This window comes from Ixodes scapularis, unplaced genomic scaffold (assembly GCF_016920785.2).
Source record: "Ixodes scapularis isolate PalLabHiFi unplaced genomic scaffold, ASM1692078v2 PGA_scaffold5__190_contigs__length_132052651, whole genome shotgun sequence".
Lineage (NCBI taxonomy): Eukaryota > Metazoa > Arthropoda > Arachnida > Ixodida > Ixodidae > Ixodes > Ixodes scapularis.
The window spans coordinates 97,953,916-97,977,796 of NW_024609880.1; the positions used below are offsets into that span (position 1 = coordinate 97,953,916).

The 23,881-nt window shown below is 48.1% G+C and overlaps 1 protein-coding gene across 1 annotated transcript in view; it reads left to right on the forward strand.

Moving 5' to 3' along the window:
- LOC8041939 (WD repeat-containing protein 11) overlaps positions 1 to 20,049 on the forward strand; it is a 37,737-nt gene extending 17,688 nt beyond the window's left edge. Inside the window, exons 13-24 of the mRNA XM_040222755.3 lie at positions 1,664 to 1,772; positions 2,251 to 2,366; positions 2,835 to 2,958; positions 3,024 to 3,130; positions 3,725 to 3,839; positions 4,541 to 4,712; positions 8,105 to 8,327; positions 10,764 to 10,917; positions 13,837 to 14,003; positions 15,384 to 15,576; positions 16,463 to 16,537; positions 19,599 to 20,049. Coding sequence (XP_040078689.1) covers positions 1,664 to 1,772; positions 2,251 to 2,366; positions 2,835 to 2,958; positions 3,024 to 3,130; positions 3,725 to 3,839; positions 4,541 to 4,712; positions 8,105 to 8,327; positions 10,764 to 10,917; positions 13,837 to 14,003; positions 15,384 to 15,576; positions 16,463 to 16,537; positions 19,599 to 19,937 — 1,894 coding nt within the window. The 3' untranslated portion in view covers positions 19,938 to 20,049. The remainder of the gene's footprint in view (positions 1 to 1,663; positions 1,773 to 2,250; positions 2,367 to 2,834; positions 2,959 to 3,023; positions 3,131 to 3,724; positions 3,840 to 4,540; positions 4,713 to 8,104; positions 8,328 to 10,763; positions 10,918 to 13,836; positions 14,004 to 15,383; positions 15,577 to 16,462; positions 16,538 to 19,598) is intronic.
- The last annotated feature ends 3,832 nt before the right edge of the window (positions 20,050 to 23,881 follow it).

Genomic DNA, 23,881 nt, shown 5'->3' on the forward strand with positions numbered 1-23,881 from the left:
GAGATGTCGCGTGATCCTCTACGCAACGACGGGCGGAATTGGGACGGGCGTGTACCAGGCGCAAGTGTCGTGTGCCCCGCACTCTTTACCACGTTTTGGTGTCTACAACATTCCATGATGTCTGCACAACTGCGACATAAGTCTGCACACGTAGTGTCCTTAGTGTGAACGAAACTCCGAGAGACGGTAATCACAAACAGTGAGACGACCACGGCGAGACGGCCGGATGGCTTCGAAGAAGTGCACTGCTCGGGTGCATACGCCAATCACGTGGACACCGCTGAGCACCAAGAGGAAACTTTCTGACGTCACCCATTCCGCTTGCCCAGAGAAGTAAAAACAAGCAAAGAGGGGCAATGGTGGTGACATTTAGCTCAATGTTGTCTATGCCCACGTCACAGCCTTGCCTGCGCTGTTGGTCGCGCCTCGGTTTGCCCGCTCAAGTCAGCCGATTTCGGCAATTTGGCGAGTTGCAAAGTTTGCCGGACTGTTTAAGAAGCATTTAGACAGAACTAGGTTGTAATATTTGATGTGTGGTCTTCCTAGATGATACTAAAGAGGACTGCATTGTTTTTTCAAAAACAAAAATGAAGCGGAGTTGTTTTTTAAATGCATTGCATTTATCGGGCTTAGCTCTGTCGTGTATGTGCTTGGGTTGTAGCCTCGACGGTGACGTCATGCCGATGGCGTCCTAGCGTTAGTGCGACATCGTTACGTGATGGTCCTGACTTGTCGTGTGACGTCACGTCATGTGGTCATGTGACATAATGTCAGGTGACATCATCGATGTGACACCATGACAACAAGTGATGTCATGTGACACTGATGTCATGTGGTGTGGGGACACACGACCACGTGCCTTCCTTATGTTCATGTGACATCCTATGATGTCACAGAGGACTTGTAAATGTTGAGTGCCTTTAAGACATACAAAGAGGCACTTCTAGCTTTACCGGTTTAAAGAAACACCGAACATCCAGAAAACATACCAAAGAGACAGTTTTAGCTTTGCCGTTTTAAAGAGACACTGAACATTCAAAAAGGCATTTTTTTAAGTGTTAGGATTGCACATAAATGTCACAAAGTGAACTTTCACCCCGCTATATATTTGAGTATTCCTCTTTTTTTATATTGCGAGGCTCATTCTAAGTTACGAGCAATTCCGAAACATGCTTCCAGTTCGATACATCAACCCCAGAATAGAGGCACGTTTTAAAATTGCTGTAACGAGTCTTGAAACTTTAATGTTGTGCAATAAATAAACTTTTTTTCTTTGTGCTATGCAGGTGTTAAAAGAAATGTTCTTTTTTTTGGGAGTTCAGTGTCTGTTTATGAAAGTCTGATTTTGTACTTGTAACCGAAAGCGGAGGTAGACCCAACAGTACCAATCGACCAATTCAAATAGTTATTCTTTGCTCTCACAATTTGGTTCAAGGCACCACACACAAATGGTGTTTGTTTCGCATACCACACCAACTTTAACTCCGACCATTTTTATTTTCGTCTCGGATTCTCGCTGCCCTTTGCTCATTGTCTTTGACGAAAAAATATTTCTTAGACCGGAAAATATGGGCAGCATATTGAATACACACTAGGGTTGTCGTACAAAGGGATTTCACCAATCGACCGGCTGGAGGAAGAGATACGCGCCCTCGTGTTGCAGGCAATACTTTGTGGTGCTCTTCAAAGAGCAGCCCTTTGAGCTCTGGGACCTACGGACCCTCACCTTGCTGCGCACCATGCCAGACAACTTCCCCTGCGTGACGTCCCTGGTGAGTGCCTCGCCATTGTGCCTGGAACGCGTCTCCGACTGGTGTGTTTACCCGTCCTCATTTGCAGTTTCTCGATTTCCGCCCAACGACGTCGTAAAAGTGTCGCGCCGTTACTTGCTGCGATCCTGGCAGTAGCATGGCAGTGGAGGTGGATACAGCAGACGCTTGTTCCGCTGCGCATCCCTTTCTGGCTTCACGCTTCACAGAAACTACCGCAAGTAGGGACACCGTAATAACGGCGACACTCGCTTTCGCTCTTACTTTTTGCCTGAACTTCTACGACCAACTGCCAGGATCGCAACATCCGATAGCGTGAGGTTGTGAGGTGCTGGCTCCCGTGGCACAATTTCTTGAAACTTAGGGGCAACCTTCGGTGCATGGGCAGCGTTAAACGCTGGGCACACCAGTAGAATGCGCGTCCAGGCACCATACCCGCGCTTGTCCCGGAGTGTTCGAGCCTCGGGACCTCCGTACGCAGGAGTGGTCACCGTTGGTCAGTGGCAAGGCCCAGCTGCGTGCCCGCCAGGCGTCCGGCCGCAAGGACACCGACGCTTCTGTCGGCGACCGCGCTGTCAACCAGCTCGAGAGACAGCCGTGAGTCACGCTGCATTAGGTCCAGAATTCCACATTGATTTCCTTCACTGCCCACCAGAACTGGCTCCAAATAACTGTGGCTTCGGTTTTAATTCTTATCGCAGGCGGCTGCTACTTGCCCTACGTACACACTGCTTGCTTTGTGTTAATCATGACACTCCGGATAATGATGAAACTAAGAATTAGAATCAGCTGAACTGACACGATTTTTGCAATAAATGCAACCTATGTACTCTCATAGATTGAGAATTTTCTTAACGGCTCAGTGGCAGCGCTATGGTCATAAGAAGCTTGAACGGATAGATGAAATGAGAAGCGCGCAACGGGTTGGTGATGTACGGTGAAATGTGAACGGCGCAGAAAGACGAGGTGAGACGACAAGTGCGCTGAGAGTCGCTAATATGCGGATGCCGTGCAACTTGAATTCGTCCGGAAGCCATCTGCAGATGGTCAATCCTTTCATTGCAGGAGCCTGCCGTCGGCCGGCCCGCCGCTTCGGGAACAGCTCGTCTTCACCGACGCAGATGCGCAGCTCTACTACTTCACCGTGGAGGGAAACGTCGTGAGGGACTGCACGCGCAACCCTCCGGAGGTGAGTGCGCCCGTACCGCCCGCCGAAAAGAAACGGTGCACCGAAGGTGAGTCTTTTTCGTGCAGGCCGGCATGGCTAGCATCACCAGCATCGCCTGGAAGAGCGACTACATAGTGCTAGGAGACGCCGACGGGACTCTGACCGTGTGGGACCTCAAGGGCAAAGTGCTGAGGTGGGCTCCAGAGAGGGCGCCCTGATTCAATGGGCTCCGCAACTACAATGCCTGGAACGCGTCTCCGACTGGTGTGTATGGCGTCCTACGCCACCCATGCATCGAAGGGGGTCCCGATGTGGCAACCGATCACGTCACGGAAGCTGACACCTCATGCTGTCGGATGCCACAGCCCTGGCGGTTGGTCGTAGAAATTTAGGCAGTAAAGGGGAGCGAATAAGAGTGTTGCCATCGTCGCGACATCCCAACTCGGGGCTGCCGAAGCCTCTGTGGACTGTTAAAATGGAGAGAGACCCACAAGAGAATGGGCGTCTGCCGCTTCCATGTCTCCTGCTGTAACATGGCAGATGTGTGATCGTGGCAGGAAACTGCATGACATAAGTTTGATGTCATCAGGAGGAAATCGAGGGACCATAAATGAAGGCGCGGCAAACGCTCTAGTCGGAGATGCACTTCAGGTATCGCAACGGCGGTGTTTCGTTTCTTACGGCTACGGTGGCCGCTGCAACTTTACACTCCCATTCATCCAGTCAACGTGCTCACAAAGGTGGTACACCGGTGGGGGCGATGAGCAAAACTGGAACCGTCTTGCAGGACGTTGCCGACGCAGAGGGGCTGCGTCAAGAGGCTCAAGTTTGGGCCCGGCAAGGGAAACATGAAGGTCTTGGCCTTGTTCGCCGACGGACTGGACGTGTGGGATGCCCAGGAGGCAAGTGGGCGACCGTAGAGCGACTAAACAAGCAACGCCTCGGTGTAGCGACACCTCGGTTACCTTGTTGCTAAATGCCATCGTTGCCAGTCATTCAAAGCCACATCTGGAATCGGGGGAAACACTTATCCGTCCTTCAGAAATGTTAGTACAGTCCGTGGCAAATTAAAATGGCGTCACCTAACCTTTCTAACACTGCATGTAAGGCTCAGGAAGTCACATCTTCTAATCGTAACTGTCACCATTTGCACTCGCTCTGGACCCGGCAACAAAATGGCGGCAACCACAAGACACTCAAGGAATGAAGTTTCAATACAAGCAGAAGTAATTGTGTGTAGGTACATTTAGACAGTGGCAAGTTAGTCGGTCACACTGGGCGTCTGGTGTCTCCATTGTAGATGAGAAATTTAGCCAGTGTATCGCAATTTTTAGCCCGAGGTCTTTAGTGTGCATCACGCACTGGTGACGCACGACCAAACACCAGTATGATGCTCATCCAGGTGAAATAGGCAGGGTTGAACCCAGGATCCCTCGGTTGTGCAGCGCGAGCTTTTGCTCCACATGCTCCGAGCTGTGGTGCATTGTCACACTCGGTTACCGATTCCCCCTTAATACTTTAGGCGAAGCTTGTTTAGTTGTCTGTAGGCAATTGCGCGCCTGGGACAATGGATCCTCTGGCAACACTGTACTGTACCGTGCAGGTGCAGCTGTCGGTGCAGGCCCGCTGTCCGCAGGATCTCCCGGGCGTTTCAGACGTCGACTGGGCAAAGTCGGACAAGCTGGTGGTGGCGACTCTGGATGGATGCGTCCGCATTGTGGACATGGAGCTCAAGGGCTGCTCTTCCCCTGTGGCCAGCCAGTTGGATACGAGCCGTTTGTATTTTGCTCTTCGTGCCTCGAACCGTCATCAATGAGGGAGTCGCCAACAGGCGGCACTAGAAGCACTAAATCAGCAATGCGTAGAGTATCAACACTCTATTTCCCTATTGCCTCGTTCCTTCCCCTTCGCCTCCTGTACACTTTCCCACCACAGTGGGAGTGCGGTCGCTTAAAGGGGCACTGACACCCCAAAGGTCACATTTTTTTTTTATTGTCTAAAACAATGCAAATTGTAGTCATAAACACGCAAAAAAATTTGCATCGCAAAAAAAAAATTTTTTTACGCTCAAGCGAACCTTTTTATTTTTGCCGCCCTTCTCTCCTGCATTTCACCTCCTCGCTTCTTTTAATTCGTGACATAAAAAATCATGAAATTTAGAAGCTTTGAAGGTGACATTTCTATAACATTTAATAATGGCGATCGTAAGACATGTTTTTTAACGCAATTGCGAATACACTACAGTCCTTCCTTCTTTTTGAAATACCAAAAATCGGAGTCCAGTGTGATGTCACCTCCCTCAGAAAACATGGCGGCGCTCGACGCACATAGCAGAGGGTGATCGGGGAATTGGACAAAGTAGTCTTTTTTAGGTGCCCGACGGCCTCAGACTTGGAAAAGGAAATCGTCAAACGTTCAAAACAACTGGGTTTGGAATTTGTATATAGTAGTTTCGATTTTGACTCAGCCGGGGCAGCCTTTCAGACGTCAAGCGTCGTCTGCTCGCCGCGATAGGCAGCCGGCACTGCACGCACGGAGGAAACCAAACCGGTTTTTCCCACTATGCCGGCGCCCCTCTCTCCCGCTCCTTACCTCCTTTCTCCGGATCGCGGTGGCAATGGCGTGGTTTGGAGTGGAGGCGTGAAAGAAAGTCGACTCGCAGGACTCTGCAATATTTGACGTCACCGCACTGGCGCGGATCGCGCGGGAACTTCAAATTCGGCATTTGGAAATTGTTTTTTATGGGCGAAGCTCTTTAGAGTCTAGCCTTGTCCGTCCGTCCGTCCGGCCGGCGTCCGTGCTCACATAAAAAGAAAAAATGTTTGCGCAGTCGACAGGATTCGAACCTGTGCGGGGAGACCCCAATGGATTTCTAGTCCATCGCCTTAACCACGACTGCGGGACGAGTAGGGGGCTCTGAGATGTGGTATTAACTCAAGAGCATGGGATGTCATGGATGAAACGTTGCATGTAGCCGCTCAACGTCTATACAGGAGAGAGCGCTGCGGTCATTTGCGTATATAATCGCGTTAAACTTTGCATGCATTGGCTCAATGTTTATAGACGAGAGGGCGCTGCGGTCAAATGCTCAACTGCGTAAATAACCACGATCCATACCACACATTTTCTTTCTGGCATGAACCGTTGACTTAAAGGGACCATGAAGGCAGTTTTGAAGTTTTATTCGACGATTGAAATGGATGTCAGGCACGTCTCAGACACTGTTGACCAAGTTCTAGCCCGAACAGAAGTTTGGGTGCCGCACCAATCGAGCAAACAGGCGTTGTAATAATAGCGCCGGGAACGATGCCCGAGACCCCATTGAGGTGGCGCCAGAAAGGTGAACTAAAGTGCGCCGAAGCGTGACGACAAGGGGCTCCTCGTCTGGCGATTGGTTCAAACGATAGACGTGCTCTTGGTTTCGATTTCGGTGGTGAGATGTGATGAAAAGAGTTTATTTGAACGTTGGATAACCTTTTGGAGTTGTAGTTGGGAATTACTAGGTTTCATACAGTGTATAAAAGCATAATCTGAAGCGATTCCTCCGTTTGTCACTGGTTGAACGCATCCGGCACTGCTACCTCGGGCACGTAACAAGCATCGAGCAACCATGGACAAAAAAAAAAGAAAAAGAGGTACGAGCGCCGGGGGCGGCGGACTTTTGGTTTTGGTTTCGTGCGTCATCTCGTGTTCGGTTTGCGAACTGGTGTCTCACCAATCATGCCGCATTTATGTGCAGTAGTAGGTTGCGCGAAAGGTCGGCTAAAGACGTGCGGTCGATCGGGCGACGTTAGTTTGCATAAACTGCCGACCGATGCAGCAATGCTGCGCATTGCTGCATCGGTCGCCAATCCAGAGTTCTGCGTCCTTAGCAGCATCTCCCGTTCAGTCGGCGTGAGGTCGCTGAACAGGAGCTCAAACTTGTTTGCGAGCGCGGCGTTGTCGCCCATTTCTTCCAGGTTTTCTTCACAGACCGCCGTGCACTAGAGCGAACCACGGGAACCACACCGAGTTTGCACTAAATCCTACCGATGCCGACAGTGCTCCCTGACGTCACTTCTCTTTCCAGAGGCGAAAAAGGGAAGAATTCTAAATGTTTGTTTCGGTTTCGCAAATTTATTTTGCAGGTACAGAAATAAGAGTCACAATGTTCTAGAAAAAATTGTGTGGCATGCCAGGACCCCAATGCTTCCTAAAACACCTTTTTTTTTTTTTTTAATTAAATTGCCTTCATGGTTCCTTTAAGCGGTGGAGATGCGTTCCATGGCTTCTAGCTTAGCCAATCTGATCCACTAGAAGAACCACTGCCTCTGCATTGCACCGACCATAAAGCATAAATAATGAAGTTGAAACGCAACCCGGAACTCAGCACTACCTATGAGCAATAAAAAAAAATCGGCACCATCAGCATTACCTATGATCAATAAAATCAGTATCATCAGCACCACCAGAGCTTTGCCCCAATCAACATCATTCACCACGTGGAGATGCGGTCATATTTTTTTTTTTACTTCACAAATACTGAATTTCCAAGTTTCTAATTTTGAAGGTAATGTCCGGGCATGGTTTTCAATTGTTTTGGATAATTAAAAAAAAAATGATTTTGATGTGTCAGTGTCCCTTTAACACCTCCCAGATTACAAGTTCGTAGTGCTGGATTTTCTATGTCACCTGCGGGGCACCAGCACGGAGCACCAATTGTGCATGAATGCTGCGTCGGCATTTGGCTTGGACTCACGTTTACACACTTCGCCGAGGACACGAATTCCAGCCAAACTCTGACACAGCACTTGTGTGATGCTTTTCCGTTACAGCAGGGACTCTCAAACTTTGCCTATTTGTCTCCAATGGTAGCTGGAGAACTCCTCCCGTTCCCGGCATTCGTGTAACAAAGCGCTTCAGAAGCCTACAGATAGTGTAAATAGTAACACGCGTACTAAGGAATGTTAGCCATATTACCATGGGTCAATGGATGGAACGCGTCTTCTAACATAGTGCTTAAACTGGGAGAACACTTTACTTAGTTGCAGGAACAGCCAAGGAAATCGGGAGCTTGGGGAACACCTGAGGGTTCTTGGGGCGATTTCCGTGTTCCTAGGAAAGTGCCAGGACCCTGAAATATAATACATTGTGTGCTAAAAAATTTATTTGACCAACTCTATTTCAGGGGTGCCCTTTGTTCCCCACCTGCTGCCCCCCAAGGCCACCCTGAGACTCAAGTCCCAGCTGCAGCACCTGTCCCCGGCCGGTCTGGCGGAGCTGGTTACGCCGGAGAGGGCGCCGGGCGAGACCGCCCTCGTCGACAAGCTGCTGCAGGCCTGGGCCGCCCAGCGGGCACCCTCCGACAGCCTGGCCACCGGGGTAGCCGAACGAAGCCTCAGTGTTGCCAGGTGGGCGGTCGACTGCTCGCGAGGTGGTTGGTAGAAGTGCTCAAATATTCTAAGCTTCGTATCATTTGCGAATGGGGTTTGCTCTTCAATTATATTTGTAGTACTTTTTTTTTGTTGTTCAAAGTATGAGAGCTTTTCAAACGTTGGAAAGTTACTAATAATGTCTTTAGAATTTCCCGACTTCTCGTGTCAAGCTTCACTGCTTTGCACCAGTGCTCTGTTGGCAGCCTTCGCTGCTTTGCACCAGTGCTGTGATGTCAAGCTTCACTGCTTCACACCAGCACTGTGGTGTCAAGCTCCACTGCTTTGAGCCAGTGCTCTGGTGTCAGTTTCACTGCTTCACACAAACATCTGCACATCAAGCTTCACTGCTTCGCACAAACATATGCCCATCGAGCTTCACTGCTTCACACGAGTGTTTGCGCATCACGCTTTGCTGCATCACTCAAGTGTGCCCAGATCAAGCTTCACTGCTTTGCATCGACATGCTAGGAGAAACAACTGACATATTGGTTGGCTTGATGGGCTCTGAAAGTATGTAAAATGGTTATAGTGTAATAAAACTGTTATTTGTAGGTGTATGCGAATACCGAATAGTAGTTATCGAATTGAATACCGATTCGAATTAAGAAAAAAAAAAGATGAATATCGAATCGAATATTGAATAGTGATTTTACCTGTAGGAAATTTTCAAAGTTTGCTGTGAATGAGATTATTATATGTGCAGAGTATGCGCCTGGTGCAGAATATACATCTTGTACGGAACAGAAGCTCAAATGTATAGGAGTTCTGGTGGAAAAAGAAAAGAAAAGCAGCTGCTGATAGACGTTGGGTACTAAAGATCCAATTTTATGGCACAAACATGATCTATCTACCCTAAGCGTCACAAGAAACCCAAAGTTACAGCCACGCATGCCTTTTTTCTCGTTAAAAGCACGACCTAACACCACGACATATTCTTTTTTTTATATTTATATATCTCAGAAAAGGGGCATTTTGCAACATTTGGTCTCAATTTTAAAGAAGAAAAAGGGCACCAGGGATTTTTTTTAATATAAATAACAGATAGCTGTTAAATCTGAGTAAACAGTCTTAAACAATATAATCTGAAGTAAGAAAAAAAAATGTGGTTAGGTGGCGCAAGTCACCATCCAACTGCCACTATGCATCCATTCCTCCATCCATCTATCCTCTTTTAGAGAGCCTAGATTTAAAAGAGGGAGCAATCGAAACTGAAACTACGGAGATACCTCCTGCGCAGATTGGTCATAAGTGCGCATGTGTGGTGCTGTCGCATGGAAAGAAGGTGAGGCGCGCAAACAGAAGAGTGACGACGCCTGCCCGACCGAGGCTTTCGTCTTTTCGTCATCTTCTCGCAGTTCGTAATTCAAACGCGGCTATCAAACTGTTGGAAACCCCCTCAAATCTAGGCACACTATTTTTCCATTCCGTTCTGTTCCGAATCAGAATTTGTGGCTTGCGGTTCCAAAGGAACGACAACAACTCGGCTGGTTTCATTGGCATGGTTAAAGTGGTTTTCTTTTTGTGATCTTGCAGTCGCCGATTTCTGTGAGTGTGGCAAGTGTGTTCTACATCGGCGCTTCAATTTAGACGAGGGGCTTTACTCCTGAAAAGAATTAGGCATGACGCGGAATTCCGGCCTCCCAACAATTCCTCTCTGGAAGCGGTGCAAACGGGATGTTTCGGTAGTGATTCAAGGTTAAATTGCGTTCCGATCATGGGTAAATCTGCGTGCTATAAAGTTTGTGGCATTCGTTACTTTTATTTTTTCGAACCTGTGTGTAAGATTTTTGTGGAAAGGTACGGCCAAGAGGTGTTTCTCGCATGCTATGTCGAACATCACGGCGCTAACATCGGGAGTAAAAACAGCTCTTTTGTCAGCTCCGCGCCGACGCGTGTCTTTGGCTGAATATATTGAATATTCATGTGACCGAATACTAGGGATTCAATTCACGGAATTGAATTATTTGGGAACTTGCTATTCGATTTGAGTATTTGCATACCCCTAGGTGTTTGTTATTTGCATGTTTTCTAAAAAGACGTCGAGCCATAATTTATAGAAGTATTGTATAAATTCGCATTAGACGTAAAATACTGCAAAAGACTTATTATTTGCAACAGCCTAATTTTTTCTAATTTTGCGACTCGAAAAATATAGCAGAAAATTGATCTCGCAAATTTATCATTCCACAGTTATAAATACACAAAATATCACTCCAAGACGCGAAAATGTTTTGTACCCGCGAAATATTCCCGAAATTCGCAAAATATCGAGCCCGTCAAAAAACTAATTCTTCTTCGGTATTCACATTATACAATATTCAGATTCTATTTGCAGTAGCATCTCGATATTCCCGCGCAATTTAGAGTCGAAATACATACATTTGCACACCTCTACCGTTTGGTTCCGTCCAGTTGGTTCGGAGACGAGGAGGCCCTGCGCTTCTGGAGCGTGGCGCTCCACTATTTGGCTTCTCGTCGGCCAGAAGGGGCCTCTCCCGACCTTCCCGCGGCCGAGGCAACCCTGGGCCCCTGCTACGACCTGTGGTGCCCCAACCCCTTCTACAAGGTGAGCAGGCTGGCAAAAGTCTTCGACATGGAGATAGGAAGCTTCTGGAAACAACATGGGGCCGCCAAAGGTGAAGCTAGAAGTGGGGAGGACACGCCCCCAACAACGACCAAGGCCAAGAGACACTGTTGGACAAAAAGGAGGACGTAAAGGAGAGCCAAGTCGGCTGTCCTTTTTGTCCAATAGCATCTCTTAGTTTTGGTCGTCGTCGGGGGCGTGTCCGTCCATGGTTCTCGAGGCTGCAGTCACTCATCTTCGTGGCGCTCGCGCTCGGAGCATCCGGCCGAGCTGTGGTCTCGGGTCGGCAAGGTAGCTCGAAGGTGGTCGGTAGTTTCGGCTCGGTTGTACGGGTTTTGGGCTACGCCTATTCCAGACGGGCAGCAAACCCCACGTTGCGGCACTCAACGTGGTATCCTACGTCGCTGCTTGTTCAGAGATAAACAGCTGTTCATTTCTGGAGCTCGGCGTTCAGTGGCTGAAATTGCAGTGGCTGTGCCACGTTCCATTCGCGTGCTCTGTGTCCCCTGCCTTTGCCCCACGTGCCGCTCCTCGTGCTTCCTTCGCGTGCCCACTGCATCTTTGGCAGTGTTCACTTAGTGTCTAATTTTATACAGTACATACTATAGAATGCCAGGAATAATGTGATGAATGGACGTCACTTTACACCTCTTTGGCGCATCTGTATAGCTGAGCCAACCAATCACGGAGCACTAGGCGTGTGCGAATAGTGGATTTTGAGTTTGAAGCGAATAATTGTTTTGGCCAAATATTTTCTAATAGAATATTGAATAGTTTCTTGAAGTCTTTTGCTAACGTGCACCGTGCTTGAACAAAAATTCAGCTGAACTTGTGAAGGTTGTTCCCCACTTTCCTCTTGTCCACTTCTAAACTGAGTTCAATTTAATATAACTACAGTAATCCCTCATTATAACGAAGTCACAATTTTTTAATTAGCGCTTTTATCGAAGTTCAACAGGGTCCCAACCGAAATGCACGCATTTTTAACCGGATAATTCTAAGTGTATTAGCGGTCGACCATGCTTATTACGAAGGCTGCGTGCCAAAAGCATGCAAGCCTACACGGAGGTGCACAGGAGACCCTTGCATTCCCTCCCCCTTCTCCGCCAAGGCAAACGGCAAACTGAGAAAACTGAGTGAATAGATAATGGAGGACAGAGCGTGCAGAGCACCACTTCCGATGCGGGAACGCGGGCAGGGAGCAGCGTGAACGTTCCAACGCTACTTACAGTGCCCACGGCTGGTGCTGCCCGACTCTTGTCGGAATCAGTTCAAGGGAGTGATGGAGCCTGGAAGAGATCATCCCTTCAGGAGCCCCCGACGCACACACCTGCGGCATACTACACGCACACGTGCATCATGTGAGATTGGGAGTGTTTACCAAAAGTCGCTTGTGGTTGAGAAAAGTGTCCGGCCCAAGTCCAAAATCGCCGAAGAATTCGACATTCCGGCATCGGCGGTTCGACATTGTCCATTATTTTGCAGAACAAGCGAGGCATATTGGACGGGTTCGAGAAGTTTCTCATGCAGGAGAAAGCGCGCCCGTGACCCGAAGATGAAAAATCACCAACTGCTTCGCACACGTCAAGTTTTCTTTTGTGTGCATGCTTGCTGAGCCGGCACACGATTCCCATAGCTGCAACGATCTCCACAGGAGTGTGTGAAAACATGTTGGCAAAGTTACCGAGGATAACTTTGACTCGTTCGCACTTGTTGATGTGGACGTTCCCGTTGTTGCTCCTGCCACGGATGCTGCGATCGTAGACCTTGCGTGCGGCCATGGTAAACACGAAGCAACGTCGGAGAGGCACCTCAGGAAACACGGACGACAGTTGAGAAGCGAAACATCCTACGGCTACTTCGAAACAAAGTGGAGTGGAGCGGCGGTAAGTGTTCTTGCGATGCCTGGAGCAGTTTGAGGAGAACTGATGCCCGGATGAAATTATCAGCTAACTCCACTTAATTATTTTTTTACTCAGTAAAGCTGCCGCAGGATGTTCATAACCAAAGTTTTTTTGATTAAATATACTGTCTGAGCGTTCTGCAGTGTCCCAATCTACCTTCAAGGCTGCTGGCACTGTTTTTTTTGCTCTATCATTTTTATTGAATTACCGCTTATATCGAGTTTTTTTGCTATCCCGTTGACTTTGTTATAACGAGGGATTACTGTATATGAACTGTGCCATGTAAACTACCTATTTGTTGCAGCTATCCTTATCGATGGGATTTATAAATCTGCTTGCTATGTGCATATATTCTTCTATTTCAAACTTGACAAAAAAAAAAGACAAGCATGATTGATCAATGCAGGCTGTCAAAAGATTGCTGCCTAAAGTCTGGACTCCATGGGATGAATATGCTGCGAAAAATTGACAAATTTCACCCGGCGGCCTTTGCTCTGCGCATGGCATCAGCACAATGGGTGCTACGTTGCACGCAAAGTGGGCATGTTGTCGGGCGGCATTTGTCAGTTATTCATCGCATAGTTCGCTCCATATAGTTTAGCCCATATACTCACATAATCGCGGCGGGTTAGCCCCATTCAGTGTGCTTCTCACCAAGCCCCTGTGCACTGTGGGGAAGCAATACCCGCGCAGCCCGCGACCTCCGCAAGTATTGCTTCCCCGCAGTGCACAGGTGCTCTGTGAGAAGCACACTCAACGGGCCTAACCCGTCGCGATTAATACTTAGCGAAGTATGAATATTCCAGTTCATCTCGAAGCGAACATCAAATAGCGGATTATTCAAAGCTACTATTCGAATATTCGCATAACACTACTGAGCACTGTTGCTGTCCTCGACGGACGCTACAAGATACCACACTCTGGGCACATTTCGTGGCTTTAGCGATCAGGGGGCATCTTGAAGCCGCGGAACCGAGCTCCATCTGTTCCCACACAGGCGTTGCAGTTGGAGCGACTGCTGCTGCACGAGAGCCGGCGGACGACGCACAGCCACACGCAGCGCTGTGCATGTCGTCTGCTCCTGCTGGGCCAGTCCGACCGGGCCGTGCAGCTGCTCCTGGAGACGGACACGTGCAGCGAGCACTTCCACAGCGACTCGCTCCGGTGAAGATCTCCTCACTTCGGGAACAAGGGGAAGCTTTTCAGAGGTGAAGAGCGACTTGGGGACACGAGAGGCACCACCTAGATACTGACAAGGCCTGATTATTCTCCTGCATGACGTCACGCTGAAGGCCCGTTCACACAGTACCGTCTGCTGACGTTGTGTTATGTTACGGGAACTTACGGCTGCTTATGACATGAGTATGAAGCGTTGTAACCAGTTCAAGGAGTAGCTTGCATGAGGGCAAGAATGCACACCTCGTCAAACCTACATCCTTTGTAGGGTGGACCTTCCGCTGTAAATCCAGCCGGAAAAATTGCTGCTGGCGCATAGAAAGCTCAAACTTTCACTGCATGTGCACTGATTGGGTAAGTTTCACTAAGTAAAATTTTAAAGCGCAGTTCTCTTCCTGTAAAAAATTAGAGCAAAAAAAACTTACCGAAGTCAAGGTTGGGTGCATTCGCAAACGGCGGAGTTAGTGACGTTATTTACTTGTAGTAAATAACGCTGTGCCAATAGGCACAGCGAGCAGACAATAGAATGCGTCGTCTGCTTGCTGTATCTATCAAAAGATGGCACCGCAAGTAAATAGCGTCGCTAACTTTGTCGTCTGCGAACATGTCCAACTTTGACTTTGTCAAGCTTTCGACGTGAAACGTTCTTTGGCTTGTCAGGAGGCTCACCGGATTTAGTGAAGCCCAAAAAATCGACCGCGGAGCTCTATGCTGATTGGCTGGTGAAAAGGTCACACGATCAACGCTGATTGGCTGACTCCAGTGAGTATGGGAGGTTCTGGAAAACCGCCAGGGCTTTAAAACCCGACTAGCGCCAGTATCTTCATTCCAGGAACTGCTATCAAGTTTATATGCCATGTATTGAGTTATCTGATGAAAAGCACCACTAGCGTAAGCGCTGAGCTCAATAACGTTCCGTAGTGATACCGAAACGTTTCACGGGTAACGCGATTGTCCAGCAGTTTGCAACACATTTTTTGCTTTCCAGGAAGAGAACTGTTCCTTGAATTTTCACATGGTAAAAATGACCTGCTCAGAACTTTCTATGTGTCGGCGCCGATTTTTCCGGTTTGTTTTACAGCAGAAGGTTCTCTTGGGGGACACCCTTTAGATAAACGGGCAGTTGTGCTGAATTTGTTATGCCACCTACCAAAGGGCAGCCCGGGGCACAGGTTGGACACCAGCGCTGCTCCAGCATTCAGCTGGGACCGAATGCTGACTAAGCACTCGTGCTCAATCCATGCCTCGCTTCAGCCTCCGACAGGTGACGTGCAAAATCAAGCACCACGACCTTGTGTTCTAGGGGATGTTGGATCGAACCCCCGGAAAAGGGACGAGACGCAAGAGTGGTGCGTCTTTCCCCTGCAGGGCATGCCTGATTGCATCGCTCAAGACGGAGACCAAGGCCCAGTCGGTGGTGAAGCTGGTGGCGACAAACCTCATTGCCAGCGGCCGCACGTGGGACGGCGTGCAGCTGCTGTGCCTCATTGGCAAGGGCCTCGATGCCTGCCGCTACCTCCAGGCTGCGGGACAGTGGGGCGACTCAGTCTGGCTGGCCAAGGTGGGTCTTTGCCTAATGTAATAAGTCGGCTAGTCTACCGATTGAAATGGTTTTGCCAATCACAGCTAGATGTCCGAAGTTGGCCTCTGCCAATCGCAGTGGGTCTGCCGATCACGACTGGCTGGCCAAGACGGGTCTCTGTCGGTCGCGATTAGCTGATTAGTCTGCCAGTGAAAATTATTTTTCTGATCACAGCTAGATGGCCAAGGTTGGCCTCTGCCGATTGCAGTCGGTCTGCCGATCACGGCTGACTGGCCAAGCTGACTCTGGATTGTTCTGCCAGTCACAACTATATGAACAATGTTGGTCTTTGTCAATCGTAATGGGTCTGCCGATTACGACTGGCTGGCTGGGGAGTGGATCTCTGCTGGTCTCGATTGATCGTTTATTATTCCAATCGTGACTGGTCGGCTATGCCTATTTCTAAAATCTGTAGACATAATTTTCGCGAATTTTGCGACTGGAGTATTATTATTGCAAAAAACAGATCCCACGAGTTTGTTTTGCTATAGTAACAAATTCATGGCATATACCACCCCAATTCGCGAAATTTCGCGCTAGTGAAATATTTTTAAAGACCAAACTCATTAAGTATCAAACCTGCGAAAATAAGTCGTTTGCAGTATGCCACTGCCCATATATATTTATGAATTGATAGACTTAAAGCTACATACCCATCGACCTCTTAGCTGCGTGTTCACTGAAAACTATGCCGCGCCTTGTGAAGTAAAAAGTAGGGGCAATTTCACCTCTCGTTGCGGCTGCGGAAGCTACGAACGCCACAGTTCTAGTTGGGTTAAAACACCGTTTGCATGCACCACTTGCTGACATGTGGTGGGCACCGTCCTTCGAGCATCCAAGCTGACCACACTGTTGCCCCTCGCAGTGCACCCTCGGAGAAACAGAGTGCGGTGAAGTGGTACGCAGGTGGGCCGACTACCTTTTGCAGCAGCACCAGAAGGTGAGGAATCTCTCAAGGGGTGATACAGCTACATTCACTTGAAAACCTTGCACAAGCTTACCTGCACTAGTGGTACCCAAGTATACTCATACTCAATGCCACCTACCTAGTAACCTCTTTGTTGCGTTGTAATTTCAACGTCAAAAAAGCAAGCATTTACCTTCAATTTCTTCAACGCAAAGCTTGATGGCGTAGCTTAGAGGTTGCAGTGTTGGCATAATTTCCCGAGCTATGATATTTGAATATGGCTTGTAGATTAGACTCGAACATTGCGTGAGCACTCAATTTGGGCTCGTGACACTGATCAATGGCTTGACAAGCCTTCGGGTAGTTGCTCGTGTCCAACTGCTGCAATGACGACAATAGCTGATGAACCCTGACAATGTCTGGAACTCAGCGCGTGTCCTGCGCTTTGCACAGGCATATAATCGGCTCCAAGTCACATGACCGCTTGTTCTGGCTGCAAGCTAAAAAATTAACTTTTTTTTTTTTTTTTTTTTTTTTTTTTTTACAGCAGAGTTGTTAAAAGCTAGTTTCCCCATTTTTTTTGTCCGTGGACAAATAAATCTCGACACAACCCTCTGGACAGGTAGCGCCATCTATGAGTGACAGAGGCAACCAGGCAACCGGCTTGCCGGTTGTCTGGTTGCCGTCGTCGTTTATAGATGGCAGCGCATAGTACAGCTCTGCTGCTCTTCCTTCTTCACCAAAGCAAAAAGGCTGAAAAAAAAAAAAAAAAAAATTTTTTTGTCTTTACAATTGCGTGAAAAGAAAAATTAATGCATGTTTTATAGGTTATAAACATCCGCGATTCATTCTAAGCGATACAGTCGGATCTCGTTAATTCAAACTCAAGGGGAACCGAAAATTTGTTTGAATAAAGCAGAGTTTGACTTACCGGGAGTTTTCTTACGTAGACATGCATAGGATGGGACCTGCATGTTAGTTTGAATTATCCGCAAGTTTGAATTAAAAGAGTTTGAATTAACGAGATTGGACTGTATTTGCGCAAAGTATGCCCCTTTTACGGCCAGTCAGAAGCGACTTACTAGTGTCTGTAGTAAAAGAGGAGAGTTAGAAGGAAGGGGGGGGGGGGGGGGGGGGGGGAGAGTCAGGAAATAAAAGCTCTGCATTACATAAGCATAAACATGCACATTTTTCAAAAGTTCTTGATTGAAAACACCAGTGCTTTTCTTCCCCATCTTTTAGCAACGGGGAAGAAATGTTGCCGACCAAAAGACGTTGAATTCAGTAAAATAGAAGAGTCTCCCGCACTCACATTTATGTGAACAAAATGTATTAGCAGATGCATTTGCAGTATGTTTTGTAGTGTTTCTTTTTATAACATTATGTCCGTGACAAGTAAACATCCTCTCGGTTTTCTTCCATTCACTTAGTACTGATTTTGCAACCTCTATGCGTGTTCCCACGGAAACCCGACATGAGGCTTTGTTAGACCAAAAATACAAGACAGCAGAAACGAACCTCTAAAACGGGGCTGTCGCGGCCAAAATGGAACATCTGGTCACCCTATTTCCAGAGTACCGCATTCCTTTTCTCTTTTCCGCTTGTCTTTTACAGCGGAGCTGTTAAGGGCTAGTTTTCCCAGGATCGTGACGGGTACTAAACAAATGTCGACACCCGTGGTCGACACAACACTCTGGTTGCCGTCGTCGCTCATAGATGGCGGTAGCCATCCAGAGTGTTGTGTTTGCCGGTTGTCTGCTTGCTGCCGTCGCTCATAGACGGCGGCAACATTTCTTCAGAGGAAGAAGAGCGAGAATGCAACGATCGGCAATGTGCGCAGCAGCGCAGAAAGTTCAGCAACCGCCGCGAGGCCGCTATCGCCTAGAGTTCCACTGCGTCGAGCGCTGCAGATTCCCTTGCGAAAGAAGAGCAGATCGCTCGCCTGGAAAGCCACCGTCGAATCTACAGCTCTGCTGCTCTTCCTTCTTCACCACAGTGGAAAGGCTGAAAGTTTTTTGTTTCCACTTTCTTGTGGTTGGCTGCGCAGTTAACGTGTTTTGTCCTGAAAATTCTGACCTACTCTGAATTAGCCAACCCTTGGTCGCCCTAATATGTCATCGCACCGAAAGCATTTCTCATGAAGATCGGTGTCTCTGGATCTGTCATGCTATTACCTACTCAGCTTTGCTTAACTTCACTACCTACTCAACGTTGCTTAACTTTGCTCGCTAATCTCAAAAGAGTCATCTTTAATTCCTTTTTCTTGCCTTAAAAATGGCCGAAATAATGCCCCCCCCCCCCCCCTCTCCCCCGGCAAAATTTAGTGCCTTGAGTGGCTGCATCTAGTGGAGGCAGTGCAGACCTGTGCGCCTACTTGCCTGGCTCTTTTTAGTTTGTGAAAGCAAGACTTTGTTCCAAAACTAAAGAAATGCAGTTTATTTGTAAGTTCTTTTGTTTGAGATCAGTGAAGAATGATCCGCTCCTGGATGCAGTGATCAATTTCAGGCCTAACGAAATGTCAGTGTACAAGAAATCGTTTTTATAAAACAATCTCTAACTGCAATTTTGAATTGGCTCACTCAGAACGGAGTGGACAAAAACAAGCTCCGCTGACAAGTGGCCTCAATATGGCAGTACACTGCCCAAAAGGAGCTTTGGTACTCAAGAATCCTATCAAAGTCCGAAAGGGAACCAAAGAACGGCTGCTGCTCCTGTGAGATGCTACTCCCGCTGTCGGCTTTTAAATTTTCTCAAAGTTGATGGTATTGGCGATGATAAGTTTTGGTAGCTCCCTCTTATGGCTCCCATCCGTAATGTCACGACCAGGACTATCGACTGCCAGCAACAATTTCAATTGTGTGAGTAAAAAGCATGATGGAAACTTGCAGTCATCAAGTCCTTAAGCCAACACCGTCAGAGTCGACAGTCTGACATTCTTCTTATTTCCAATAATGAAAGTAGAATTCATTGTATTTAGGACGTCATAGTGAGCATTTGGCTAATCGTGGAAGGCCGACTACAGCGATGCTTTAGGTTGCGCACGTCGCCTTTAGCAACTCTACGAGCAACGTCTTAACGAGCGTGGTCCTTTCAGGGCAAAGCCCTGCTGACTCTGCTGAGCATCGGCCAGTTTACTCGCTGCATCGAAGTGCTGCACACCTCCCGGATGGTGGAGCGGGCCGCGCTGCTATTGGATGCATGCATCGAGTGGGGGCTGCTGCCCTCTGGTGACCTGGGGCCCCAGCAGGCTCTCGCCACGAGTGTCTGGCTCGACTACGCCCGCTACCTCCACTCGGTGGGCAACCGGACGGCCAGCCTCCACTACTGCCAGCTGGCGGGCGACGCAGCCAGCGACCTCTGCAGAGAGCTCGAGATGCTCCTCGACGAAGAGGCGACTCAGCTTGACGTGTCTCCGCAAACGGACAGTTCATAAAGTAACATCTGTCAGCAAGGCAGGAGAAAACCGGTCTTGTTGGCAGTACACACGGAGTTGTTTTTAGAAACTCCTTTGTACGGTTTAATAGTAAATTATATTCACTTCCGTTTGTCTGGTGCATTCTGTTTACTGCTGTCAAGCAGACAGTGACCAATGGCCAATGATTGGCCGATCCTTGGAAGTCCATTGGGCATCCGAGGATGGCGAGTCCAACGGACTTTCACCACCTAGCCGTGACTTGGAAGTTCAATAGTCTTCCAAGTCATTGGCCACCAGGTCTCGTACTGCTAATTTAATGGTGTTGGTTTTGGAGCGCGCTGGGATCAGTAAACCAGATCCGAGATGGAGCGCGCAATCTGAATGGAGTCGCTCCGCCTCCGGAACCCTCGTGGAACATGACCACTCCTTCGGGATCGGCAGATACCTTCCCGTCATTTACCTTTCCAAGAATACCCTTCTCACGGTCCTGGATCTCGAAGTTAGTCCCAGATTTTGGCACTAATAACATGTGTTCAACATACGAGTGAAGTTAATCATGATGTGAAAAATGTGTGTCGATAAGCGATGTGCATCAGCGTAGCCCACTTGCCTCTTCATCGGTATACTCATGAACGGTGTCCAAGTATGTCTCGATCTTCAACCTCTTCTGCGGAGGTCCGGAAGGGCAGTCGAATTCATGCAGGACATACAAGCAATCCTTGTCGTCGCAGCTACTTGAGCCGCTGCTTCTGGAGGAGCAACTTGACGACGAACTGTCATCAAGCAGCAGCAGCAGTAAAGCAGGTGGCACTTATCTTGAGGCGAGATCGGGCAGCTGACTGCACGCTGGCTTTTACTGAATTGTTTAACAATAAATTGCAATGGTATTTTTTATTTTTTTAATCTCTGTTATTATTGTGCAAGTGGAAACCAGCATTTTAACATTGTGCGTAACTTAAAGGGAAGCTACGGAGCTTCTTGGAAAAAATGAGTTAGAAGTGAATTCTAGTTTATTTTTACCCCGTGAGCCCGAATACCCAAACCATTTGCTGCGTAAGTATTCTTAAACGCGAAAAAAACGCGAAAGACAGTCCCTGTCCGTGACGTCATCGACGGCTCTTTTGGCTGCCCAAGGCTAGGTAGGCGGGGCTTCAGTCCTATTTTGAAATTGCTCGTATGGCTCTCCGGCGCGTCGCATTGAAATACAATTTTGATATCTGTTAATCTAAAGGCCAAATGAACGCAATTCAAGTGTTTTTTCTCAAATGTAGAAGTGCCCCATCTTCCCTTTAATTCAGCTTGAGAAATGTGTTTTGCATCGAAAGAAATTTATATACCGTAATGTCCCGAGTCATCGCCCATCCCCGAGCCATCGCCCACCTCATTTTTTGGGCCAATATCGATTTCCGAAAAAACACCGAGTCATCGCCCACCCCTTCAAATACCCTAGCGCGGACTCTGCGATCCGCGAACACTCATCCTACCCGAATGACGCGGCCGCGGACCTTACAGTTGGAGGACGTCCGTGACAAAGTAAAACGAAGGAGGGAAAGACACTTCTTTTTTGTTTACGCATTTCCTCCGTGAGCGACCCCAAAGTGGTCGTGTATCCGTGCGAAAAGAAAACGATGGAGATAACAAAATAAGAGTTTGTTAATGTAACCGCGGAGTGTTAGGTCAAAGTCTGTCTCCGCCGAATAAGGTCACTGCGAACCCGCTCCTTCTTCCCGCCCGTCGCGACCGCGGTTGTGCAATATTTTAGGCAAAGCCAAAGCGTAAATAAAGCTTTGCTGGAACGTCCTACACAGACGTTTGCAGAGCATCCCAACCCTGCATTGATAGCCCGCCGTGCACGGACGCACGTATGTACGCACAAACAAGAAAGTTGCACAAGAGCTTGCAATTGACAAGGCGCCAGACTTGGCCCGACGCCAAAGTATTTGCCAACGCGACCGCCGGCTTTCCCGCTTTCCCCTCATTGCTCTCGCGGTCGCTTCTCTGGTCCGCTCGCTCGCTCGCTCGCTCGTTGCGCCTGGTCGGTTTTTCTATTTTCTTGTAGACTTTTCTTTATTTTTTTTTTTACTAACTAGGAGAACATAGTGGTGACATTCTTTAACGGAACAAACGTTCGCGCTATATGCAGATCGGCGGTGTTTCTAGCGCGTATGCAAGCAACGGACTGCGCTATAATAAAATATTCTTTCGTGAGCATTTTTTTCTATAAAACAATGAAACTAAATCTAGTTTTGAGTTTGATGTATCTCTTGTGCATCAGCGCTAGATACGCAGAGAAAAATAGGCGGTTTTTTCTGCTTTTTTTTGAAGTGTTTGTGCTCACCCACCGAGACATGGCCCACCCCACTTTTTTAACGAATTTCAGGCGGTAAGGGGGTGGGCGATGACTCGGGATATTACGGTACTTATGAATTTGGCAGCAATTATTTTGTGCACGTCCGTGTGAAATAGTTTTGGAAGCATTCACACGAGTTCACAATATGGTTGAAGCTGTTCTTGGTATGCATCGCAACCAACATTGAACCATGCAGTTTAGTTTGACTAGGATGTTTTATTAATTTGTATCATGACCAACGTTGGATCAACTTAATCTGACTTACAGGGGCACACCTGGCACGACTGTCAAAGTCATCAAATTTGAAGCGAACAAAACTCTGCTTCGATAAAGTCCACTCACGGTTGCAACAAAGGGCCAAAATTCATTGTTTGAGCATCTCGGTGGCTCTCGGAAATCTAAAAGAGCCACTTATAAGTCCATGTTACTGCGAATTTCAGGACGTAATCCAACAGCGGCGTACTGGTGAACAAGACTTGCCACGAAGGGTTTCTGCAGCCGTTCACACTGCAAAGCCCCGTCTTGGTCCCAGCAACGCCACACGCTTTCGTTCTTTCAAACTGCTCGGCTGGCTCGGCGCTCAGTGGCTCTGCTTGGCTCATCCTCTTGTCATGGTCCATCGTCCGCTCATCAAAGTCTCGCACGTCTCGCCGGTCTTGCCTTCACGCTGCTCTCGTTAAACCTACCAAATGGAGCGGGTGCCTTATACCGGCGTGCACAGTTGACACATAGCGCACTGCGTCCGCTCTTCGAGCTTTGTTTGGTAAAACCTTCCGGACGCATGGCAGACTGCGACGAGCTGATCGCGGTCCGTAGTCTGCTCCTCGGGGCCTTGCCAGCCTTGTTGCCACAGCCTCGCCCGTCTCGACTTCGCTTCGCTCACATAAACCTTACCAGATGGAAGCAATCAATGCTGGCATCGCTACGGCCACATTGCCACATTCCACGCAACCAACCACCCAACTAGCATGTGTAAACTTTTTATGGCTAAACATTAAAAAAAAAAAAAGAAAACATGCCAAAGACTCTTAAGATTGCTTATGTGTAGGAATGAAAAAGGCATTGTTTTGCGGGTGAAATGTTTTCGAGTAATGTTTCTACACGTATTCAAGTTGTTGCTGTTGGTATTGTATTCGGTGCACACGGCCCTCCAGCGGTGACATCACGCTCCCCCACTGCGCAGGCGCGGCACCCCCGCCATCTTTATGGCTTCCGTGACGAAGCATCTGCCCGCCCATGACAAAATGCTGTATGAAAGGAAGGGGGAAGAGGAGTCCCCAGCAAAATGAAAGATTTTGGGGGAAGGGCCCTTCCCCTGGATACATGCCTGGCATTTAGTGCAGGGGTCCAGCTCGACAAAGGATGGGAACTCCCAGTGTTGGGAAGTACTTTAATTAAGTTTCTTGTACTTGTACTACTTCAAGTAGGTTTAGGAAACTTGTACTTGAAGTACATTCACTGAGCATGTACTTGTACTTAAAGTATTTTTCCTGTACTTTCCAAGGAAAGTATAATTCCCGACTTCAAAGTACATTCCCTAAATTTGGTTTTGTTAAATTTGCATCACGAAATGATGCTTTGTCAACTTTGAAGAAATACTGGGAGGGATATT